Source organism: Pan paniscus, chromosome 6 (genome assembly GCF_029289425.2).
Source record: "Pan paniscus chromosome 6, NHGRI_mPanPan1-v2.0_pri, whole genome shotgun sequence".
Lineage (NCBI taxonomy): Eukaryota > Metazoa > Chordata > Mammalia > Primates > Hominidae > Pan > Pan paniscus.
In genome coordinates, this window is record NC_073255.2 from 92,286,218 (window position 1) to 92,311,899 (window position 25,682).

Below are 25,682 nucleotides of genomic sequence, written 5' to 3' on the forward strand. Positions count from 1 at the left end.
CTTGCTAGTTCCTTCCAACCCTTTTATAAGGGTATTAATCCCATCAGTGAGGGAGGAGCCCTCATGGACCTAATCAGCTTCTAAAGGCTCCATCTCTTAATACTACCACATTAGAGTCTTAGATTCCAGTGTATGAATTACTGGGGGACACATTCATTCAGACCATATCACTGGCTTACATAAAACACAGAAATGATTGTTTTCATGACAGTCGCTTAAATATTTCACAGTGAGTGAAACTGCTGTTGAAAATATTTATTTATTTTTGTTTGTTGCTCTCTATAGAAGGATCCATCTTCAAGTTTTAGTTTCAGGACAAGGTTTATCTTTGCTTGAACTTGTGTATTTCTCTTCCCTTAGCCAAGGAGAGAATCTTAAAGCTTGGGTTTCCCTAGGCAGCTTGGAGTGAAATTTAGTCCTTAATTGCAGCAGCTGTTTTTAGCTTACTTAGGATAATGTTCTTCCCTTTCTTGAACATGACTTTATATATCTATATGGATCGTTCCATTGCACATGGTTTCTTCCCCACTAGACTTTGAGCTTTTTGAATGCAGAGACTAAACGAACTGAATGTGTACCTAATTTTGTAAGCTGCCTTTTTTTTTCAGAAGCAAATTATGTTGGTATATCAAGTGGGATTCAGTTGTGACCAGTTTTCTCTGCAAAGTACTCAACATTTATTCTGTGGCTGAACTGGGGCGTGGGTTGGAGATGCTTGCTTGAGTATAACATCCTTATTATGACTGTAAAAATTTGCGTAGTGAATCCAAAGCTGCAGACAACCAGGTAAAAGGTGACAATAGGAAGATATTTATAAAATGCTGAGAAACTAGAGTGATGCATGGTGGAATGGAAGGAATGCTTTTTGTACCGACCTTAGTGGGTCTTGTTCCAGGAAGTGAATTAGATAAGAACAGAGCAGGTGTCTTTCCATGCTTGTGAAGACTTAAACGTTGGTTAAGATACCAGCTGGTGAGGCTCATCTAATGAGGCTTAGCTAACAAATTAGATAATATCAGAGCAGGTGTCTTCCCATGTTTATGAAGACTTAAACATGTTACGATAACAGCTGGTGAGGCTCACTGTGTGTGGGACTGGTACTGAGGGTGAAGTTGAAATCACATAAGAAGTGTTAGCCAGGGTTGACATCTCATTTTCTGGACTATGGATGTCTCAGTCTGTTTTGTGCTGCTATAACAGAATACCTGAGACTGGGTTGTTTACAAAGAGCCAAGATTTGTTTCTTATAGCTCTGCAGGCTGGGAAGTCCAAGGGCAAGGGTCCTACATCTTTCAGGGGCCTTCTTGCTGTGTCGTCCTATAGCAGAAGAGGAAGAGAGCATGAGTGTTAGAGAGAGAATGAAAGAGGCAGAGAAGGGAAAGGGGCTGAATTCATCTTTTTTTTTTTTTTTAGACGCTCTTGTTGCCCAGGCTGGAGAGCAATGGCATGGTTTCAGCTCACTGCAACCTCTGCCTCCTAGGTTCAAGCAATTCTTCTGCCTCAGTATCCCGAGTAGCTGGGATTACAGGTGTGCACTACCATGTCCAGCTAATTTTTTGTATTTTTAGTAGAAATGGGGTTTCACCATGTTGGCCAGGCTGGTCTCGAACTCCTGACCTCAGGTGATCCACCTGCCTAGGTCTCCCAAAGTGCTGGGATTACAGGTGTGAGCCACCACACCCAACTGAACTCATCCTTTTATCAGGAACTCACTCTTGTGATAGGTAACCTATGCCTGCAATAACAGCATTAATTCTGTCCTCATGACCTAATCACCTCTTAAAGGTCCCACCTCTCAACACTGTTGCATTGGGGATTAAGTTTCTGACACACAAAATTTTGGGGAGACATTCACATTATGGCGGTGGGTATCAGTCCGTACTCAAATGACCATGACACACAGTCCCAAGAAATCAGGATTGGCCTTAAGGAAAAGATAGAGTAGTCCTAATTCACACATGCGATTCTTCCTTTTAAAGCTTTTTGGTCTGGAAATTAACTTGGAGAAAAAAGGAGGTGGTCATTGAAGTGTTCTTCTAGAGAAAGATTCTTGTATTCTGTTTAAATATAAGGATAGATTTGGAAACATCTCACTTGTAACTAGCTGAAGATGTACCTCTTATAATTGGCAAATGCATATACCCTTTGTAATCAGCATCCTGCCATTTGCAATTGTCCTGTGGATGTACATGCTGTTAGCTATGGAAAGAGTTAAGGGCGAGGGGATGGGTTGCAAGCTGACAGTTGGCTCTTGCCTCAGCCATGTGTCTGTTTTACATTTTGGGGGCCCCGAGCATTTGGGAGAGTTGTCCCAGTTGTTGTGATGAGCGAAAAGCACCTTTGATAGAAATAGAGAAACCAGAAAGTGTAGCCTACTTTGTAGGAAGATAATTAATTCATTTTTAGACATTTTGAGTTTGAAATGAGGGTTTGACATCCAGGTGGAAATGTCTGGCACTTAGCTGGGGCTGCTTAATGGAAATAGCATGTAGGATGCTGGAGTTCTAGAACAACTTCTGTCACTAACTGGCTTTGTGCTCCTGGTTAAACCTTTTAATTTTCAGGGGTTTCACAGGTTGAGTGCTGCCCAGTTCACTTTCCAGAAGCTCTGATACAAAGATGTTCTCTACCCACTCCTTGTGATTGACTCCTGTGCTTCCTGCCTGTTGGCCCTAATTCTGCTCAGAGGTTTATCCATCCTCTTAGTCCCCTTTGCTAGATGGGGAAGCAGAATGTGAAGCATTCGACGTCTTGTTCAAAGTCACGGAGAGCATCATTAGACAAGTTGGGCCAGGAGCTATGCTCTTTCTGCTTTGGAGAAGATAATCTTCCCATCTGCCTTTCCTCTTTCTTGTCTTTGCTCATTCTTCCATTCTCTTCCATTGTCTTTGCTGTCCTTTTATCTCACATCTCTTTTTTCCGTAGCCTGGAGCCTCCAGTCAGCCTTGCATTAGTGGAAACTTCTAAGCCCCATTGATGACCATCTGGGTTCAGGAGCTTTTTTCTATTGGTCTAGAAGGATGCTTTAACTTTGTGTGAGAGTGCTGGAAGTAGCTTCATTGTGGGACACCTGAAGGCATCATTCCTGTTTCCAGCAGGGCAGGTGTGATTAGCATTTCAGAATGTGTGTGCTCACACACCACTCATGTAAGCAGCATCTGCATCTCAACCAGGTTTGGCAGCTGCTTCTTGAGATGCAGAGCATTGCATGTACTTACTTAGAGCTTGGGCATTTCCTACCTGTTTTGAGTGCTGTGTGAGTGCAATGCCTATATTATCTGGGAGAAATGAGACATTTGGATCTCTGCTTGATCACAGACAAGACATCTAGTCCCTGGGCATCCCTACGCTTCTGGGATTCTCAGTCCTTCCTTACAAGCATCAAGTGAGAATTTATCGGGCCAAGGAAAGGAGTCAAGGATATTGCCATTTGCAAAGAGATAGTTCGATGGTGATGTGGTGTGCCATGATTAACAAGGACAACATCGTTCAAATTCATAATTAAATGGGGAAAATGAAGTAAGATGTACAGTGAAGGAATGGGAAGAACCTGAATTCCTTTGGAAATTGCTCAGGTCATTGGGACCCTGGAAATATCTTGACTTTCCCACTAGAAATATTATTGCTATTTTAAAAATGACACTGGCCATCTGAAAATCAGATGGTCCTTTAAGAAAGGAAAGGAAGAATGAATGATGATGTCTTTCTTTTCCCCTCCCCTGTTCTCTCTTGGGCAGGGAAAAGATGCCGTTCCACCATGTGACCGCCGGCTTGTTGTACAAGGGGAATTACCTCAACCGATCGCTCTCTGCTGGCAGTGACAGCGAACAGCTGGCTAATATCTCCGTGGAGGAGCTCGATGGTAAGGAGCCTACCCTGTTTGGGGGGTTGGCCCCCCTCCCAGGGAGGTGTTTCTGGCTATTGTGAAGCTCAATTGAAAGCCCTGGACTTTGGCCATTCCTTGGCAGTTGTGGCCAAGTGTAGCCATGGCATAATGGGAAAGAGTTCAGAGACAAAATTTTGCCCAAGTGACTTGTGTGTGTGTGTGTGTGTGTGTGTGGACAGACCTGATAGCCTGAGCAATCTATGGTGGATATTTCGGTTTCCTTGGATAGTGACTGGGGGGATAGCCTTCACCTCTCTTAAAATGTGTTTTCCAATTTCCGGAGTCTTTATCACCAATGGAATTGTCTTGTTTCTGTGTTGTCACTGACAATGGAGTCCATTTGCAGGGGAGGTTTAAGCCCTGTGAATGGCTGTCTCTTGACTTCTGGCCATGGTGCTTTGAATCCTGTCCAGATCAGAATCATCTGGAAGCTCTGTCTAGGTGACAGGGGATAGCAATTATTTTAATTGCCTCTGTTTCTTTGTAACACAGTACAGCCCTGGGTGCTCAAGGCAGGGGTTAGGGATGGACATAAACCTGGGAACGTGATGACTAAATTCATCCTAGGACTGTGTCTCATTGTATCTTGGATAAACCAATCCTCTAATTGAAAATAGGAAAAACAAGGTTTTTTTTCCCCCCTGGAATAGAGGATTAGGTTGATTTGGCCTGATGTTTTTACCTAGGTACTACATCGGCTGAGGTCAAACCAGAATCAGTTTTCCCTCATGTTTTTGAATACTTTGTTGTTTGTAATACCATCATTTTAAGGCACAAAGTTTAAATTTACTTTCTCAAGTAGAAGTCAAAATTACCCCAGTTGGCCCACATATTTGCTTTTAAGTGTAATGGTTCAAATCAGTGTGCTTTGTATGTGCACATTAGGGAGCCTCATTTCTCCCAGAAGGAAGATGGAGGACATTTGGCTCTGAGACAGTGAAGCCAAATTTGCTTCACAACAGGCAGGAAGTGAGGGAGGTGAAGAGGAGAGGCCATTGAATAGCTTCTCCTTCTCTCATCCATTTTGCTTGTGTGCTTATTTAAATGCTTGCTTATTTACATGAATGAGCAGGGAGGCAGCAGAGGATGTGGCCCTGGTGGGCTGGGTCCAAAGAGAGTCTGGGGGATGTTTGAAGAAGTGGAGTGACTGGGGCAGAGTCAAGATTCCTAGGGATAGCGGCTGCTCACTGTGGTCTGGACAAAGACTGGTGGCCTGAGAGGAGAGCAGGAACCCTTACACCTTCTGGTCTTCAGTTGAGCAAAAGGTGTGCTGGTGCAGGACACAGAAGCAGGAAATTGAGCTCTGACCTCCTCCAAAGTGAGCCCATACAGGCGACCACAAATTCAGGCTAAGGCTGCCCTTGGGTGGTGTCTTGGTCTGTTCAGGCTGCTGTAACAAAACACCATAGACTAGGTGGCTCATAAAGAACAGAAATTTATTTCTCACAGTTTGGGAGGCTTGGAAGTCTAAGATAAAGTTGCCAGCAGATTTGATGTCTGGGGAGGGCCACTTTCTGATTCATAGATGTCACTTGGGTGGCGTCTTGGTCTGTTCAGGCTGTTATAACAAAACACCATAGACGAGGTGGCTCATAAAGAACAGAAATTTATTTCACACAGTTCAGGAGGCTTGGAAGTCTAAGATCAAGGTGCCAGCAGATTTGATGTCTGGGGAGGGCCACTTTCTGATTCATAGATGTCACTTTCTTGCTGTGTCCTCATATGGTGGAGAGAGTGAATAAGTTCTTTTGTGCCTTGAGTATGTAAGGGCACTGTCTTAGTCTGCTGTGTGTTGCTATAACAACATAGTACATTCTGGGTAATTGATACAGAAAAGAAGTGTATTTGGCTGATGGTTCTGAAGACTGGGAAGTCCAAGTGCATAGCACTGGTATCTGGTGAGGGCCTTCATGCTGTTTCATCCCATGACAGAAGGTGGAAAGGCGAGAGAGGGTAAGAACAAGAGAGCAAGAGAGGACTAAACTCACTTTTATAATAGTCCACGCTCTGGATAATGAACTCCCCCCAAGATAATGACATTAATCCATTCATGAGGGCAGATCTTTCATAGTCCAATCACGTCTTAACCATCCCACCTCTTAGCACTGTCATAATGCTAATCAAATGTCAATGTGAGGTTTGGAAGGGACATTCAAACCATAGCAGGCACTAATCCCATTCATGAGGGCTGCTCCCTCCTAATCACCTCCGGAAAGACCTCACTTCTTAATGACATCACATTGGTGGTTAGGTTTCCACATAGGCATTTTGGGGGGACCCAAACATTCAGCTCATAGCAGGTGTGTTTGGGAGGTGAAGTGAGGCCCAGGCTTTTCCTACCTATGGGAGTCTTCACTGTGAATGGACATTAGGGCAGGTGGTGCATTAATGTGGGGTGGATGTTTGCTTGTGTTTATTTGAGTAGATCCTCCAGGCTCAGTCACCAGCAGGAGGGACTGGGAGTCCCCCATGCGTGCAGGACCTACTGAGTGGCCCTGGCTGAGAACTGGGCAACACTATCTATATGTTTTGGGCAATTCTTTAAGAGGTTAAAAATCACTAACCAAATGGAGTTTGGAATCATCTGTGGCTTTCCATATTCTCCCCCCTTCCTCCTTCCCAACTTGCCATGAATGATCAGGAGATGATTTCTCTGTGACTTCTCAGCGCAATGGCTTTTTTCACTGTTAAATTCAAGCTCTGCTAAGGCAACTGTTCAGGGCCACTGTGGGGGTGCATGGCTTTTCAAGAGGGCTGCTGGCTGGATTTCAACCCTCCTCTCCCTACTTGGGTGCCCTGGTGAAATGCCCTCCACTTTCTTGGACGAACAGTAAAGCATATAAACTTGCTATTTTAATCAGGCAAAGGCAGCTTGAGAAGCACTGAAATGCACTTTTTCAGTATGTAGATTAGCGAGAGTAATTCTAAGAGCCCTCCAAGCCCAGGCTGGCAGCCTGAGCATTGGCAGCCTTGGGGTAGTTTACTGAGCGAAGTGGGGGCTTTATAAAGTCCCGAGATTGGCTGGTGAAGATGCTGTGTTTGTCCTTCAGGAGGGTAATCCAGGCTCTCAGCCTGGGGAAGGGCCATTTATTTTCTGACAGAAGATTCGTTCTACTTATTTATTTAGTTTTTGCCAAGGCGAACACTGAGTTATGACTGTTCCTAGTTTATTACAAGCATCTCGGGGCTCCGGGCAGGACAGTGCGAATGTGTTCTGATTTTAGAGCAGGCACGCAGGGTCTGGAAACCAACTGGCTTGAATCAATTCAGATGACTATGGATTGGTGTTGGGGAAGCCTGTTTCCGGGGCATAGTTTGCTTTCTGTTCTCTTGGGCTGCTGCATGGCAAGGTGACCCTAAAGTTCTGCTGGTTGGGGGCACTCATTTACCCTCAGAGGACAGGTGGTGCTGCACTGGGAGTTGATGTGTTGGACACTGATGGACATCGCAGCATCCTTTGTGGTCTGGCTGCCTTGAGCATAGGCATTAGTTGGGTGCTATCCTTATCTGCTGTCTAGCTCCCCACCCTGCAGCCACTGCAGCCTTCTGCTTGTGAATGGCTACAGGTTTCCCCACCTGTTTGTGTTTATCACCAATGATGGAAAATCCCTTTCCTCCAGTGTAAGGGCCAAAGGTGTGCACTTCATGAATGGTTATCCTCTGAAAACAGGCATGAAAAGGACCACTTGCCACGCAGGTCATTTTCAGCTGCAATTCCCTTCTGGGAAGTCCCTATTTCTTCTCTTTACACAGAGCTCAGGAGGGAAACATGCAAAGCTGCTTCAAAATGATCAGATTAAAGTTGGGAATCACCCAGCCAAACTCAGTGAAGGTGGATTGATGGAGACAGTCATTCATTCATTCATCCATTTTTATTCATTCATTAAACGGATATTTACTAGGTGGAGGAGGAAATGCCTTCTAGGTAGTAGAGGAAAATCAAATAAGCATAATATTCATTGACTCTTTCCAAGGAGCTTACGTCTATCCAGGAAGTTTATGCATATACCAGATTTATTAGCAATATCTTATACTTTTAGAGTGCATTATATGGAATTCTATTAGATATATGCAGTATGATTGTTGAAGAATAGTTTTCTTAATGCTATTTATTGAATAATCTTGTGATACTAATTTTTTTTTTGAGACAGTCTCACTCTGTCACCCAGGCTGGAGTGCAGTGGTGCGATCTTTGCTCACTGCAACCTCCACCTCCCAGGTTCAAGCTATTCTCCTGCCTCAGCCTCCCAAGTAGCTAGGATTACAGGCATGTGCCACCACGCCTGACTAATTTTTGTGTTTTTAGTAGAGACAGGGTTTCACCATGTTGGCCAGGCTGGTATTGAACTCCTGACCTTAAGTGATCTACCCACCTTGGCCTCCCAAAGTGCTGGAATTACAGTCGTGAGACCCTGTGCTTGGCCTTGTAATGCTATCTTAATCTTAAACTAAATTCACCTCCATCTGAAGTTTACCTGTTTTCTTTAATATATAATGTTCCATTGTATATAAATATATCTTAATTTATTTTCCTATTTTATTCTCAATGGATATTTGGGTTGTTTCCAATTTGGAGCTATTAGGAAATAGCTATTAGCTATTTTTCAGTTAGTGAAAATCTCTTCTGTTTCTGGTCATAAATTATTTGTATATATATTCATAATAAAAGTCTTTTTCTCTATGTCTTCCAGATGATGGTAACTTTCTTTTGCATGAAACTTTTTTTTGTATAATTTATATTGCTTTATTCTATTATGCTTTGTAACTCAACATTATGAAGTTTTTTTGTAGGCTCAGTATTTGTCAGTAAACAAGGTTTGTAAGGAGTCTAACTTTGGTCAGGCACAGTGGCTCATGCCTGTGTAATCCCAGCACTTTGGGAGGCTGAGGCAGGAAGATCACTTGAGCCTAGGAGTTGGAGACCAGCCTGGGCAACATAGGGAGACCCTGTCTCTACAAAAAATTAGCTGGATGTGTTGGTGCATGCCTGTAGTCCCCACCGCTTGTGAGGCTGAGGTGGGAGGATCGCCTGAGCCCAGGAGTTTGAGGCTACTGTAAGCTATGATTGTACTGCTGCACTTGCACTTGAGCCTTGGTGAGAAAGAAAGACCCTGTCTCTAGGGGAAAAAAAAAAAAAAAAGAATCTTGCCTTCTTCACTTTATCCCAAACCTGAGATAATATTCCCCACCCCCCCCACCCTTTTTTTTTTGAGATTGAGTCTCGCTCTGTCGCCCAGGCTGGAGTGCAGTGGTGCAATCTTGGCTCACTGCAACCTCTGCCTCCCAGGTTCAAGTGATTCTCCTGCCTCAGCCTCCTGAGTAGCCGGGATTACAGGCGTGTACCACCACGCCCAGCGAATTTTTGTATTTTTAGTAGAGACAGGGTAGTCAGGCTGGTCTCGAACTCCTGACCTTGTGATCTGCCCACCTTGGCCTCCCAAAGTGTTGGGATTACAAGTGTGAGCCACCGTGCCTGGCCTAAGCCTTTTTATCCTTAGACTGGTGAGAGATTGATATGCATGCCGTCTCCAGTTTCCAGAAGACATTCATGTAGCCCATGGCTCTGGGCAGAGGTGGGGGTCTCAGTGGTTGTTCCTGCTGTCTTTGCTCCCTATGCCACAGAATTCTCCATCTCTGTTGTTTGTTCTTCCTCTCTCCTTCTCTCCTTCCCTCCTTCCCATTCCCAAACTACTCTTGTACGTTTGGTCATCCTAGGAACATTTTGGCTTTCACCTGTGCTGTATAGATAACCCAGGATGGGACATATCAACCCATGGCTGCGGTTAAGTTGTGTTCCCCAAATGAGCTTAAAAAAGGGTGCTGCTGAAGTGGGTTTGGGTTGAGGAATAGATTCCCATGGAAAACAGTGGCTGTGAAGTAGGGAGTGACTGCATGATTTGCTGTCAATGTATTGTGGTGAGTCAGTCTTCCTTATGTGCCACTGTAGTTCCAAGTGTGGGTGGAAATTGTGTCTCTCCAATTTCATTGGCGGGGCAATTAGCAAAAATTCCCAGCCTCTCACATGTGTGCATGTCTCAAAATTAATCTTTCTTTCTTTCTTTCTTTCTTTCTTTCTTTCTTTCTTTCTTTCTTTCTTTCTTTCTTTCTTTCTTTTTTTTCTTGAGACAGAGTCTGGCTCTGTTGCCTAGGCTGGAGTGCAGTGGTGCGATTTCGGCTCACTGCAGTCTCCACCTCCTGGGTTCAAGCGATTCTCCGGCTTTAGCCTCCCAAGTAGCTGGGACTACAGGCGTGCACCACCACACCTGGCTAATTTTTGTATTTTTGGTAGAGATGGGTTTTTGCCATGTTGGCCAGGTTGGTCTCGAACTTCTGACCTCAGGTGGTCCACCTGCCTCGACCTCCCAAAGTGCTGAAATTACAGGCATGAGCCAACACACCTGGCCTCAAAATTAATATTTATACTGATATACTCTTCTGTATATCGTAGGGGATATTTTGAGTATGGGAATAGACATACCAGACTGCCATCCTTTGAACCTGGGGTTCCATTTTAGTAGTTGACCAGTGTCACTTTGACTATTCCAGAGTCACTGCTCTCCTGCAGCTCAGTTTTCTCTAGGAGCCCCTATTTGCCTCCTCTAGATGACTTTTTTTTTTTTTTTTTGGACAGAATCTTGCTGTGTCACCCAGGGTGGAGTGCGGTGGCATGATCTCAGCTCACTGCAACCTCTGCCTCCTGGGTTCAAGCGATTCTTCTGCCTCAGCCTCCTGAGTAGCTGGGATTACAGGTGCCCACCATCACGCCCGCCTAAATTTTGTATTTTTAGTAGAAATGGGGTTTCACCATGTTGGCCAGGCTAGTCTTGAATTCCTGACCTCAGGTGATCTGCCTGCCTCAGTCTCCAAAGTGCTGGGATTATAGGCATGAACCACCATGACTGGCCTAGATGACTTTTAATGTTTATTCAGGAATTTCTGCAGCATCTGGCACTGTTGTTCACACCTTAATTTTTGCAGTCCATCACTGCCTTGGTACCCATGTCGTTACCTAGATCTCCTCCTTCCTCTTTTCTACATATTTGTCATCTCTGCATTCATTGTGTACCCCTCATCTCCTGCCTGCTGAAAACTATACATATATATATATATATATATTTTTTTTTTTTAAAGGCAGGCACAGTGGCTCATGCTTATAATCCTAACTACTCATGAGGCCGAGGAGGGAGGATTGCTTGAGCCCAGGAAGTCAAGGTTGCAGTGAGCTATGATTGTGCCATGGCACTCCCTCAGAAAAAAGAAAACAAAAAGAAATATTATAAGAAAGAATGGAAGATAGATATTTGCCATGCATTCCTAAACCTCTATAGATTTGAAATTTTTAAAAAAGATTAAAGAAATATGAGGCACACTCGTCTCCTGGGGTTGGTTTTTGTTGCCTTCTGCCCGAGCATCTACATGCTGATGACCTCAAGATACGTATCTCCAGTCCTGCCTCCCTCTTGGATTTTAGACCTAGTACCTGTAGTCCTGTGCAGGTGTCTCACAAGTCCCTTAAACTCCAAATATCTAAAGCCGAAATGGATTTTCTTTATTCTTGAAAACTGCCTCTCCTCTGGGATTTTTCCCAGGAAATTATATTGCCAGTCAGCCACAGCAGTCATCTGGGAATCATCCTAGTTATCTCTTGGTCCTTACATACAATCTTTAGTCCCATATATCTTGACCTCTCTTCGTATTCTGTAAGTCTTCCTTCCTCTCTGACCACATTGGTATTGCCTTGGGTCAGGTTTCCACTTCCTAGACAACAGCATTCACTGGAGCTGATCTTACTGGGTTTCATCTATGATCCACCCACATGTCAGTTCAGTTTGATACCATTGGAGGGATGCTACTCAAACGCACACTTAGTTAGGTTATTCCTTGGCTTATAACTTCTTTTTTTGTTTATTTTTAAGACAGTGTCTTGCTCTGTTGCCCAGGCTGGAGTGCAGTGGCACAAACATGGCTCACTGTAGCATTGACCTCCTGATCTCAAGTGATGCTCCTGCCTCAGCCTCCCAAGGAGCTGGGACTACAGGTGTGTGTCACCACACCTGCTAAATTAAAAAAAAATTTTTTTTTTAGAGATGGGGGTCTCACTATGTTGCCCAGGCTGGTCTTGAATTCCAGGGCTCACGTAATCCTCCCACCTCAGTCTCCCAAAGTGCTGGGATTACAGGCATGAGCCACCACACCCAGCCTTGGCTTATTAAAATTTTTATCTTCTTTTTTTGTGTATATACAAATAAAAATACATTTTTAAAAACATTTCTTTAGTCTTAAAAATTCAAATCCACAGAGGTTTTTGGAAAGTAAAAGTGAATATCTGTATATCCTTCATTTATTTAGAATTTATTTATTTAGTTTTTTGAGGCAAGGTCTTGCATTGTCACCCTGGTGAGTGCAGTGGTGCCATCAGAATTCACTGTAGTCTTGATCTCCTGGGCTCAAATGATCCTCCTGCCTCAGCCTCCTAAGTAGTTGGGATTATAGGCATGATCCATTGTGCCTGGCTTACTTTTTAACATTTTTCAGCATTTAGGGTTTTTTTTCTCTCTCTCAACACACACACACACACATACATACACACACACGGAAACACATAATTTTTTTTCAGATCTAGAATTTTCATTTGGTTCTTTTTTATAGTTTCCATTTCTTTGGTGAGATACCCTATCTGTTTAATCATTAAGACAATAGTTTTCTTTAATTCTCTGAATATACTTTTCTATGTTTATAATAGCTCTTTAAAGTTGTATGTGCTAAATCCAACATCAAGGCTCTAGGCCATCCTGGGATTGGTTTTTATGGACTTTTTAAAAAGACTGTGGTCAGATTTTCTTTTTTCTTTGCATGCCTGTGAATATTTGACTATAGACTGAACATTGTGAATCCTATGTTAGAGTGATTATGTGTTATCTTTCTCTGAAGAGTGCTGATTTTTGTTCTAGTAGGTAATTCAATTACTGGCTGACCACCTTAAATTTTTGCAGGTTCATTTTTATGCTCTGTTGGGGCAAATCAGTGGAAACTGACCATCTCTTAAGAGGTAGTCTTTCTAGTGTCTTAGCTGGATGCCCGGAGTACTAATGAGGTTTTTCCACTATCTGCTGCTTCAGTTATAGTATTTGTTTTCTGTTCTCAACCTCATAACAGCTGCTTCCTGGTAAGTCTTATTTAAAATCTCACCTTGCATGTTCTCACTCATAGGTGGGAATTGAACAATGAGAACACATGGATACAGGAAGAGGAACATCACACACTGGGGCCTGTTGTGGAGTGGGGGCAGGGGGGAGGGATAGCATTAGGAGATATACCTAATGTTAAATGATGAGTTAATGGGTGCAGCACACCAACATGGCACATGTATACATATGTAACAAACCTGCACGTTGTGCACATGTACCCTAAAACTTAAAGTATAATAAAATAAAATAAAATCTCACCTTGCATCTAGATAACATAGGCTTCAACCAGATGTTCATGGGGAACCCACACATGGGCTTCTGATGTTCCCTCTCTGCATAGTGTTCTTCTCTCTCCTGTCCTACCCTGCAGATTCTAGTTCCTGCAGCTACTACGTGAATTGTGGTTGGGAAATTGTCCCCAGGCAGAGAGCCAGGGTGAGCATGGGGCTTGTCATGTGAATTTCCCTTCTCCTTGCAATTGTAATCTTGTGCTGCCTGTTGTCATTTGCCTGAAAACAGTTGCCTCATATATTTGGTTCAGTTTTATTGTGCCCGGCTTATGGCACATGGTGGGAGGGTTATTCTTGCACAAGTTTCTTTGTCATACCCAGAAGTATGTTACAATTAGTTCTGTGCGTGTGTGTGTGTGTGTGTGTGGCAGGGTCTTGCTCTGTTGTCCAGGCTGGAGTGCAGTGGTGTGATCTCAGCTTACTTTCTCCTCCACCTTCTGGGCTGAAGTGATTCTCCTGCCTCGGCCTCCCGAGTAGCTAGGACTACAGGTGCATGTCACCATGCCTGGATAATTTTTTGTATTTTTTGTAGAGACAGGGTTTGCCATGTTGCCCATGCTGGTCTTGAACGCCTGGGCTCAAGGGATCTGCCTGCCTCATCCTCCCAAAGTGTTGGGATTATAGGCATGAGCCACCATGCTCATCCTGTTACAATTAATTTAATTTTATTTTGTTTACCTGAATTAGTTAAAATTGTCAACCATTATAGCACTTTTAACATTTTGCTTCTGCTTATCATTCTTACATAGCTCTATACAGCCTACAGCCATGTTACCGGTATCTAGACTTGGTGACAAAGCGTATGAAGTCCTGTGTGGCTGAATCCCTTCTTTTTTTTGTCTGCTTCAACTCCCTGCTTACCCTCCACACGATCCCCTGCTGCCTTGAGCTCCCTCCTCCTTCTCCGCTTTTGTTTAAGCTTCTTGGGTCAGACATATTCTTTGTCTGCCTGGGAAATCCCTACCTATTCATTCAACTTTTTAGTTTCACTATTGTCACTGTTGTCATCATCATAATCATCATCACAGCTAAAGCTTATTGAGTGCTTACTATGTGCTAGGCACTGTTCAAAGTGTTTTATGTGGATTAACTCATTTAACCTTTTCAATCATCCTATTATGCATATACTATTATTTTAATTTTTATTTATTTATTTAAAAAATTTTGAAGACAGGCTGTCATTCTGTTGCCCAGGCTGGAGTGCAGTGGCACGATCATAGCTCACTGCAGCCTCAAACTTCTGGGCTCAAGCAATCCTGCCATCTCAGCCTCCCGAGTAGCTGAGGCTACAAGTGCACAACACCACACCTAGCTAATTTTTAAATTTTTAGCAAAGACAAGGTCTTGCTGTGTTGCCCAGGCTGATCTCAAACTCCTGGCCTCAAGCAATCCTCCTTCCTCAGCCTGCCAAAGTGCTGGGATTACAGATGTGAGTCAACACACCCGGCCCAGGTACTGTTACTAACTACATTTTTGCGAACTTGAAAAATCCATAAGTTAAATAACCTTGTCCAAGGTCACATAACCAGCATCTGCTGGACCTGGGATTCAAGCTGCCACCTGGCTGCACAGCCCATGCCATTCACTTTTATGTACTGAATCCTGCTCCCTGTGAGATGAGATCCTGTGTGCTTCCCTTGTACCCGTCATGTCACCATCACATATATCTCTGCCACCACTGTGACACATGGGTGAGCACTTGGCTGATTAGTCAAATTTCAGTGGGTGGAGAGATATTTTTAAAGCTCTGTGTGAGCCCAGAGTGCTCCTTACTGAGAGGAGAGGTGCCCTGCAGCCCAGGAAAGGCTGGCCATGAGCATGACTTTATGCCAGGAGGGGGGCTGGTTTCTGTGCAGTAAGCTCTGGAGGGCCCTCTCCACCTGCCACCCATCTGGTCCATCCTACATTTTCTTGTAATGAAGGTCCCCCCGTCCCCTACTGTTTTCTCCCCTGTTTTTGCCGGTTGATTTCAGGATCCCAGAGGCAAACTCAACTTGCCTTTTTTGGAGACACTTCTCTCTACAGGCTTTCTAAGAGGAGGTTTGAAGGAGGCAGAAACATTCCTGTGACAAGAAGAGAAGCTCACAACTCTTATCTGATGGCTCAAAGTTCTCTCCTCCAGAGGAAGCCTAAAACCTACGCAATGAATGAGCCACATCATCATCCCAATAAGAGGGGGAGTGTCAGATATACAGCTCTGCCCTGAGCTGGGAATTAGCTTTACAACTTACGTCTTTTATCTGCCTGGGTACCTTCCTCCTGGAGGCTTGACCTGCCCTTTGAGCCTTGAGAGAGATATCTTTTGTGGAGAGTTGTGAGGCTTTGTTAGCAGGGCAGAGCAGGGATTTCTCTGATGGTAGCTGCTTCCAAGGGCCCATTCCTTAAAGGGGCACTTGCTAAGTCTTCTGGTAGTTTCCCGCATGTTTTTCTGAAAATGCATTTTGATAGCTGTGGCCAAGAAAGAAACCCGAGTACCTACTTTCCCCGCCAGCTTCATGCTATTAATTTGTAATTTATATTCTGCCTGTTTCCAAAAGCGATCAAGACATCATAAGATAAAAGAAAAAACACAACTGCAAAGGCTGTCAGAATAGAAATAGAAAATAGAAATCCACACACAGGGAGGAAGGAAAAAAATATGACAGCCCCTTAAAGGAACACATTGGCTCGGAATGTGCATGACATTAGCTGCAAATTTCCAATTGGTTGAGGCAAAAAGTTAAACACCAGTTACCTGATTCCAGTGATGGCCTTAAAGTGTCTATTGGAAGAATGGTTTTCTCAACTATATTTTAAGCAGGAACTCTTTGCCCCATATTCAAATTATCTAATATACAAGTATTTTGTATTATTTCAGACACATTGGTGGCTTTCAACCTTACCTCACTATCAAATTTCTGTGGACTTTTTCAAAACATACTTCTTCTAGTAATAGTAAGCTATCATGATGGTGATTTTCAATGAGGAAAGAGGTGCTCATACTAGACTTTCTAGATGCAAGGAGATGGGGGTACATTGTAGTTTAGTTTTTTTTTTCTTCCTGAGATAGGATCTTGGTCTGTTGTCCAGGCTGGAGTGCGGTGGTGCCTTCACTGCTCACTGTAGCTTTAACCTCTCAGGTTCAAGCGATCCTCCCACCTCAGCCTCCCAATGGCACAGGTGCGTGCCATTACACCTGGCTAATTTTGTTTTGTTTTTTATTTTTGGAGAGAGAGGGCCTCACTGTGTTTCCCGGGCTGGTCTGGAACTCCTAGGCTCAAATGATCCTCCCTCCTTGGCCTCCCAAAATGCTGGGATTACAGGTATGAGCCACTGCGCCCAGCCTTTGTAGTTTGGAAAGCCTTCCCAACAGGTGATCTAAATACTGGCTTTAGAAAAATGTGTCCTAGGTTCTTATTTCTAAGAAGCCTGCATGAGATAGCAAGCAGAGGGTGGTATCTTGTTATGCAAAAGAACCTGCTGCATCTTAAAGCATGACTTTGACTTGAGCTATTTGAGGAACAGGAGTAACCACGTGTTTATCTCAGTCATAAAATCACCTTTATCTTGTTCCTGGGGAACCTTTCATTTTCAACAGAAATGCATCATAATAGATCTAGTAAGCTAATTAAGCCCCATCGTGCTCCCCCAGATAACTAAATGAGTTAACCTGTTGAGTAGAGTTGTTCAACATTATCCATCTGGATGCTGAAGGGAGTTTGCCAAAACCCATCATTCCGATGTTGGCTTCACTGACACTGAGTTGTTTCTCCTTGCAGTAATTGGCCAGCAGTAGGTTCAACTGTTCCCTGGGACGACTCAAGAATGTGATATTAGCAACATGTTCTAGCAGCAATGACTCACTGGTCTTCTCTCTTCACAGTGGCATCCAGGGCATCTAAACGTTGCTCCACTCATCGCAGGTGATGAGTTAGGACACACCCATTTAAAATACAAATTTGCTCTATCAACATGGTCATTAATATTTACTTCTCAAGAAGGAAGAGTGTTGAAGTTACATCCAGACCTGTATTGCCATATTACTGTGTAACAAATGACTCAAAAACTTCCTGGTTTAGGTTGGGCGTGGTGGCTCATGCCTGTCATCCCAGCACTTTGGGAGGTGAGGCAGGAGGATAACTGGAGGCTAGGAGTTCGAGACAAAACCCTGTCTCTACAAATACTACAAAAATTAGCAGTACATGGATGGAGCTGAAGGCCATTATCCTTAGCAAACTAACGCAGGAACAGGAAACCAAATTCTGCATGTTCCCACTTGTAATCCGGAGCTGAATGATGAGAACACGTGGTCACATAGAGGGGAACAATACACACTGGGGCCTATCAGATGGTGGAGGCAGGTAGGAGGAGGGAGAGGATCAGGAAAAAATAACTAATGGGTACTAGGATTAATACCTGGGTGACGAAATAACCCTGTACAGCAAACCCCTATGACACAAGTTTACCTATGGAACAAACCTGCACGTGTACCCCTAAACTTAAAAGTTGTTAACAACAACCACAAAAAATCAGCTGGGTGTGGTACTTGCACACCTGTGGTCTTGGATACTCAGGAGGCTGAGGCTGGAGAATTGCTTGAGCCTAAGAGTTCCAGGTTCCAGGATGCAATGAGCTATGATCGCACCACTGCACTCCAGCCAGGGCAACAGAGCGAGACCCTGTCTCAAAAAAAAAAAAAAAATCCTGCTTATTATTTTTGAGCAGGAAGTGTTGTAGCAGATTAGGATCTACAGACAGATCTATAATTTTAAAGTGTTGGAGATTTGTCCTTTTTTGAAGATATATTTTGTTCAAAGATCTTAACTGGCTTTTATATGCAGTTCTGGAGTTGGGCAACACCTCATTCTATAAAGTGAGTGTTCTTATGAGCTGAGCAGAGAAGTTTGGTTTTATAGACAGAAAAGGGCTGAGGAAAGCAGAAACAGAAAACAAAAAAAGCAGATTGATTGTTTCAGAGCGACTTTTCCTTGTAAAGGTTAGAGCAGAGGGACTTCCTTCACATGCTGGCTAAAATGGGCTTGCTTAGGGTTTGGCTACCAGCTCTCAGTCTCCTGACTTCTCAGAAGGTCATATAAACCAATTAGTTTTGGCTCGGTCGTGTGGAACTTTTAGCATGAGGGACTCCATTTTGGTTTGGTTTATTGGGCCGCGTGCAGGAGCTCCGTCCAAACCAATGGCCCTCATCAATTTCACTTAATATTTATGCAAAGCAGTTCAGCAAGGTAAAAGGAGGGGAGTCAACAGGGAAGGCTGGATGGCCTAGACCCTTGAAGCCTGCAGGAGGACATTAATTTGGGGGGAATTTGTTTCATCCTTGAGGCAGTGCCTAAATATATCATGCTTATCCTTGGGAACAAACACAGTGAAATGATAGGCACATAGTGACTGCTCAAAAATACTTGTTGAGTAAATGAACACTAGTTCCTCTGATAAGAGAACTTTGTCAAAAAATGAGCTCATTAGGCTGGGCATGGTGGCTCGTGCCTGTAATCCCAACACTGTGGGAGGCGGAGGAGGGAGGATTGCTTGAGGCCAGGAGTTCAAGACCAGCCCGGGCAACATAGTGGGCAACATAGCACAGGCTGGGCAACCAGCCTGTACAAAAAATTAAAAAGTTAGCCAGGCATGGTGGTGGGTACCTATAGTCCAAGTTGCCCAGCAAGCTGAGGGAGAAGGATTGTGTGAGCCCAGGAATTTGAGGCTCCAGAGAGCCACGATCATGTCATTGAACTCCAGCTTGGATGACAGAGTGAGTCCCTGCTTAAAAAAAATAAAATAAAAAATAAAATAAAATAAAAAAGCATGGTTGAAGATGCATGGCATTTGACCTACTTCACCACCCCACAAGTTTTGATTTTCTCACCTGTACCATGTGGATAATAATATATACTTTATAGGGATAATAAGAGATAATACATGCAAAGTGAGGAATTACTATTCCTATTATTGTTCCTATCTGTTGGGCACTTACTGCATGCCAAATACACACAGTATGGGAACAATAGCAGGAATAGTAATTATTGTTATGATGATGATGCTTATTATGATGGAACAAACCTAGACAAAGGACCACCACTCCAACACTGGGGCAAATAGTAGCTCTTTAGAGGAGAAGCAAAACACTGGACAGGGTCCAATGCAATTGTTCTGCCAGGACAGGCCCACTTCACAATGTAAATGCCTCTAACTGGAGAGGCCTGTCAGTAAATGGAAGAATCTGGACAACCCATTGTGATTCTTTGTGTCTTAGCTCTAAGCGCATAAGGATACCTTTCCTACTCCCCCACTTCAACCTCAGCACTTTATATCGCAGTGGCCGTCCTCATTGGTTTGGAGGTAACAGACTTAAATTGCCAGAGAGAGGAGAGGGAAGAGGAACCAATAATAGTTTCCAAACCTTGAATTGTCCTGAGGGATAGAACCAGGATCCTCTTAAAGAAAACGTAGTACATATACAACATGGAATACTGTGCAGCCATAAAAAGTGAAATCATGTCCTTTGCAGCAACATGGATGCAGCTGGAGGCCATTATCCTAAGTGAATTAATGTGGAAACAGAAAACCAAATACTCCATGTTTTCACTTACAAGTGATACATAAACATTGGGTACACGGGAACATAATAATGGAAACAATAGACACTGAGGACTTCAAAACAGAGGAGAGAGGAAAAGGGCACGTTGAAAAACTACCTATTTGAGTAGTACTGTTATGTTAACTGTTTGGGTGATGGGTTCCATCAAAGCCCAAACCTCAGCATCATGCAATATATCCATGTAACTAACCTGCACAGGTTACCCCCTGAATCTAAAAAGAAAAAAGAAAAAAGATTCAGGATCCTCTAAGACCTGGGTTTCAATGTGGGAAACATCTGCAGATGGCTGCATATGCAGGCCTTCCAAGTCCTCCGTGTGATGCTCCCAAGGATCAGGAGGGAACGTGTCCATAGATCTCCTTTTAAACTTAACAGATGTGTCCTATAATACTTATTCCTTGGTTTGGAGCTGCGGTGGTGATGGGACATGGGGAGGCTGAAAGCAAGGCCGGTTGACCAGAACTCACTCCCCTGTGGAGGGTGACACTGGCCTCTCTTTGAGTTCAGCACACTGGAAATATTTCTCTGCCTTCCTCTCTAAAGCGGGAGGTGGTGTTTGAAGAGCGAAGCTTTCTGAAAATGGAAGAGCCCAACCGTGCGTATTGCTGGTGGTGGATGTTAGCATGCCTATTTTCAGGAGTGTTCCTTTTCCCTGATTATTCTCACTCCTCTTGCGGTTTCCCTAACCTCATCTGGTTAACATTCAAGGCCATTTTTGTTTCAATGGTGCTTCCAAACTCTACTCATCAACTTCAATATTAAGAGTTTGTTTGTTACACTAAAGTTTCATGGTGATGGTGAAAAATGTGGTGGTGGTGTTTTTTCCTGTAAAGCTGCTAAAATAGGCTGGGTGTGGTGATTCATGCCTATAATCCCAGAACTTCTGGAGGCCAAGGCAGGAGGATTACTTGAGCCCAGGAATTTGAGACTTGCCTGGGCAACATAGGAAGATCCCATCTCTACAGAAAATCATTGAAAAAGTTATCCAAGCATGATGTGCACACCTGTAGTCCCAGCTATTTGTGATGCTGAGGCAGGAGGATCGCTTAAGCCCAGGACTTTGAGGCTGCAGTGAGCTATGATCGCACTCCAGCCACTGCACTCCAGCCTTGGCAACAGAGTGATACTCTAAGAAAAAAGGAAAAAGCTGCTGAAATAAATGGTTTCAGGACTGCAGGTGATGCTGGCCTCAGGAGTGTGCCACCATTTACATGCTCATGTGTACGGATAGATTTTTTGTGTTCTTGTTCTTGTTTTTGTTTTTTTGAGACAGAATCTCGCTCTGTCACCCAGGCTGGAATGCAGTGGCGTGATCTCCGCTCACTGCACCCTCTGCCTCCCAGGTTCAAGCAATTCTCCTGCCTCAGCCTCCCGAGTAGCTGAGATCACAGGTGCGTGCCACCACACCCGGCAAATTTTTGTATTTTTAGTAGAGGTGGGTTTCACCATGTTGGCCCAGCTGGTCTCGAACTCCTGACCTCAGGTGATCTACCCTCCTCGGCCTCTCAAAGTGCTGGGATTACAGGCGAGAGCCACCGTGCCCAGCCTACTGATAGTTTTTAAACTGGTGCCAGTTGGTGTGGGCTTTGCTGCTGTTACTCTGCTCGTATCCAGTGAAATGAGCCTCAGGGTATGTTGCAGACCTCAACCATCTGGGTGGCAATTTAACATCTCTGAGCCTAGAAACACCGTAGGGATGATAGATCATAAAATTTGGTCTGGTACCCCTGTGCAATTTGTAGGGGACTTTGGAGAGCTTGCTTGTCTGCCATCTGGTGCTGTGGTGGGGGGAAGTGGGAAAAGGGGTGTCATGGAGACAAATCTGAGAACTTAGTGTTTCTTACATCTGTGTGGGGGGCTCCTCAGATAGCCAAGTGCAATGGCTTAGCCAGCACCCACTGGGGGTGTAAAACTTGAGGGTTTCAGGTGCATGATTGATCATGGTTTTGTGCTACTCCCTTTAAGATCCCTTCAGAGGTGCCACTCTTTCTGGGAAAAGTGCCCTGAGCTGCTGCCGAAGTCTCTTGCCAGATTTTGAAGATCCTCAGTATGCAAGTTAAGAAAAATGTTTCAGATTTTGAATCTCCGTGACTGTGGTTGATCAGCCTAGCAGCCTAAGTCTGAAGTTTTTAACCTGGGGTCTGTGCACCTGTGGAGCTTAACAATATTGTGTGTGTTTGTGAGTAGTGATGTTTTTTCTGGAGAGAAGACAGATCTGTAAGTTTTGTCATATGGAGTTCAACAAACGGAGTTTGTCAAAAGAGTTCAACAAAAAGGGTATCATCAGTTGCTAATCCATGCTTCATGAACTGGACTTCTCTTATTCTTATCACTGCACAGGGCTTTTGCTTTGTTTTGCTTTGTTTTTTATTTTATTTTTTCCAGAAACAGAGTCTTGCTCTGTCTCCCAGGCTGAAGTGCAGTGGTGCAATCATAGCTCATTGCAGCCTCACACTCCTGGCCTCTAGAACTACAGGTGTGTGCCATCACACTCGGCTAATTTTTACATTTTTTGTAGAGATGGTATCTCACTATGTTGTCCAGGTTGGTCTCAAATCCAAGGCTTCAAGCTGTCCTCCCACTTTGGCCTCCCAAAGCACTGGAGTGTTTTGCTTTTGGTGGGAAGACTGGACAAGGTATATTGATGCTTGCTGATGAGATCCTTTTTGCATTTTAAAAGGTTGCATTGGTTGTGGTTTGCAGAATGGATTTGAGAGAAGTGGGCCTTGAGGCTGGGGCAACAACCAGAAGCCCTTTTGCATAGTTAGGGGAGAAAGGAAAAGAAAGGAAAGGGCTTAGACTGAGGAAGGAGCAATGAGTTGGGGAGAAGTTGGCATGGGAATTTAAAAATACAGACCCTTGCTGTGTTTATGTTATTCTATTTGATGTTTGCAATAACTGGGAGGCATTGGTGTCCCCATTATACAGATGAGGGAAATTAATGTGAGAGGGATTAAAAGTCACTTGGCCGAGTCACACAGCTCATAATTGGTGGGAGTGGGATTCCCGCTTAGCTTAATTGGACTCCAAAGCCCATACTCTTAATTAACTACCATGTTAAATTGTCTCTACTGTAATTCATCTTGATGAGATATGGATGTGGGGGTGAGGAGTGAGGTGTGTGGCCGCTTAACTAGGTAATGAGGTACAGGTGGTGACAACCGCTGAGACCAGGGCCAGGGAGTCTGGATAGGGTGGGATGGTGATGAGAACTGAAGGTCATCTTACTGGAGATGTCCAGTGGGTTCTTGCATATTGATTTCTGGGACTCAAAGTGTTTATCCCAGATATACAGATTTTGGAGTCTTCATTATACTTAAGTGATGATAATGAGAAGACAGCCAAAGACCCATCCCCAAGGCCCAGTAGTCTTAATCATGCTTGATCACAGGGTGGTCAATGGTGGCTGGAGAACTGGGAGTCACTGCTTCTCCAGCTAAGTGTCTTCATGTCTTTTTTTGATACATACATATATATATATAAATAATATATTTTAAATTGAAATGGAGTCTCGCTCTGTCGCCCAGGCTGGAGTGCAGTGATGCGATCTTGGCTCACTGCAACCTCTGCCTCCCAGGTTCAAGCAATTCTCCTGCCTCAGCCTTCCTAGTAACTGGAATTATAGGTGTGTGCCACCATGCCTGGCTAATTTTTTTTTTTTTTTTTTTTTTTAATTTTTAGTAGAGACAGGGTTTCACCATGTTGGCCAGGCTGCTCTCGAACTCCTGACCTTGGGTGATCTGCCCGTCTCAGCCTCCCAAAGTGCTGGGATTACAGGCACCCACCACCACACCCAGCTAATTTTTGTATTTTTAGTAGAGACAGGGTTTCACCATGTTGGCCAGGCTGGTCTCGAACTCCTGACCTCGGGTGATCCGCCCACCTCAGCCTCTCAGAGTGCTGAGATTACAGGCGTGAGCCACCACACCTGGCTTCTTCATATCTTTTGGCTGTGTTTAACATGCCATGTTTAGTCCCCTAGTTTCCCATAGTATTCTGAAAGCCAAAATCCCGTATCAGAAAGATGTTGAGTTCAAAAAGTCACCTATTTGTGCTCAGTTAATCTGGTTTATTGATTGACAGTGCCGTTGGGTTATTGATGGATGGAGTTCTTCTCTTTCAAACTGCTTGTTTGAATCAGAAACCGGTCTAAACCCAGTAGCTGTCTCCAACTTTAAAGGAAGTTCACTCTGGCTCCTGGCCACACAAATCTCTTTTTCAGGGTATCATAGAAATATGCTGTAGTTTTCTCTGCTAAATGGAACCATAAAGAGACTGCAGGAAATCAAAGATTGCCTGCCTATAATTAGGGCTGCCCCATGGATAAGGAGCTTGACTTCTTGCCGGTGAAGGAGCAAATTCCAGGGATTGTGAAATCACACTGAACTTGGGTCAAATCCTGGATGTTTTATATCTCTGTGCTCTTAGGCAAGTTTTTTTTAAAAAAATTCATTTCAATAGTTTTTGAGGTACAGGTGGGTTTTGGTTACATGGGTTAGTTCTTCAGTGGTGATATCTGAGATTTTGTTGCACCCATCACCCAAGCAGAGTGCACCATGCTCAATATGTAGTCTTTTATCCCTCACTCCCCTCCCACTCTTCCCCCTCGAGTCCCCAGAGTTCATTATATCATTCTTAAGCATTTGCATCCTCGTAGCTTAGCTCCCACTTATAAGTGAGAAAATACAATATTTGCTTTTCCCTTCCTGAGTTACTTCACTTAGAATAATGGCCTCCAACTCCATCTAAGTTGCTGCAAAGGCCATTGTTTCATTCCTTTTTATGGCTGAGTAGTATTCCATGGTGCACATATACTACATTTTCTTTATCCACTCGTTGGTTGATGGGCATTGAGGTCGGTTCCACATTTTTGCAGTTGCGAACTGTGCTGCTATAAATGTGTGTGCTTGTGTCTTTTTTATAGAATGACGACTTTTCCTTTGGGTAGGAACCCCATAGTGGGATTGCTGGATCAAGTGGTAGATCGATCTACTTTTAGTTCTTTAAGGAATCTCCACACTGTTTTCCATAGTGGTTGTACTAGTTTACATTCTCACCAGCAGCATGGAAGTGTTCCCTTTTCACCACAGCCATGCCAACATCTATTTTTTTTTATTTTTAAAATTGTGGCCATTCTTACAAGAGTAAGGTGGCATCTCATTGTGGTTTTAATTTTCATCTCAGTGTCCTCATCTGTCAAATGGGGTGATATGGTTTGGCTGTATCCCCACCCAAACCTCATCAACAATTGTAATCCAAATTGCAATATGCACGTGTCTAGCGAGGGACTTGGTGGGAGGTGATTGGGGATCATGGGGGCGGATTCCCCCATGCTGTTCTCATGGTAGTGAGTTCTCACGAGATTTGATGGTTTTATAAGTGGCAGTTTCCCCTGCGCACGCTCTCTCTCTTGCTGCCATGTAAGATGTGCCTTGCTTCTCTTTCTGCCGTGATTGTAAGTTTCTTGAGGCCTCCCCAGCCATATGGAAGTATGAGTCAATTAAACCTATTTTCTTTATAAATTACCAAGTCTTGGGTAGTATCTTTATAGCAGTGTGAAAATGAACTAATACAGTGGGGAATATAATCACCCACCTCCTGGGAGGAGGATGTGGCATGATGCCTGGCACATGGCAGGGTACTTGGCAATAGCTGAGTATTAGTACTATTGCTTGGCATGTCAGAGGGAAGGAGTAAGGGAATAGGGCAATAATGAATTTCCT

The 25,682-nt window shown here is 43.9% G+C and overlaps 1 protein-coding gene across 9 annotated transcripts in view; it reads left to right on the top strand.

The window, feature by feature from the left end:
- CALN1 (calneuron 1) overlaps nt 1-25,682 on the top strand; it is a 662,858-nt gene that overhangs the window by 165,179 nt on the left and 471,997 nt on the right. For all 9 annotated transcript variants that reach the window (XM_034952089.3, XM_008963371.5, XM_034952090.2 and 6 more), the window contains one exon: nt 3,738-3,862. In XM_034952089.3, the coding sequence (XP_034807980.1) occupies nt 3,738-3,862 (125 nt within the window). The remainder of the gene's footprint in view (nt 1-3,737; nt 3,863-25,682) is intronic.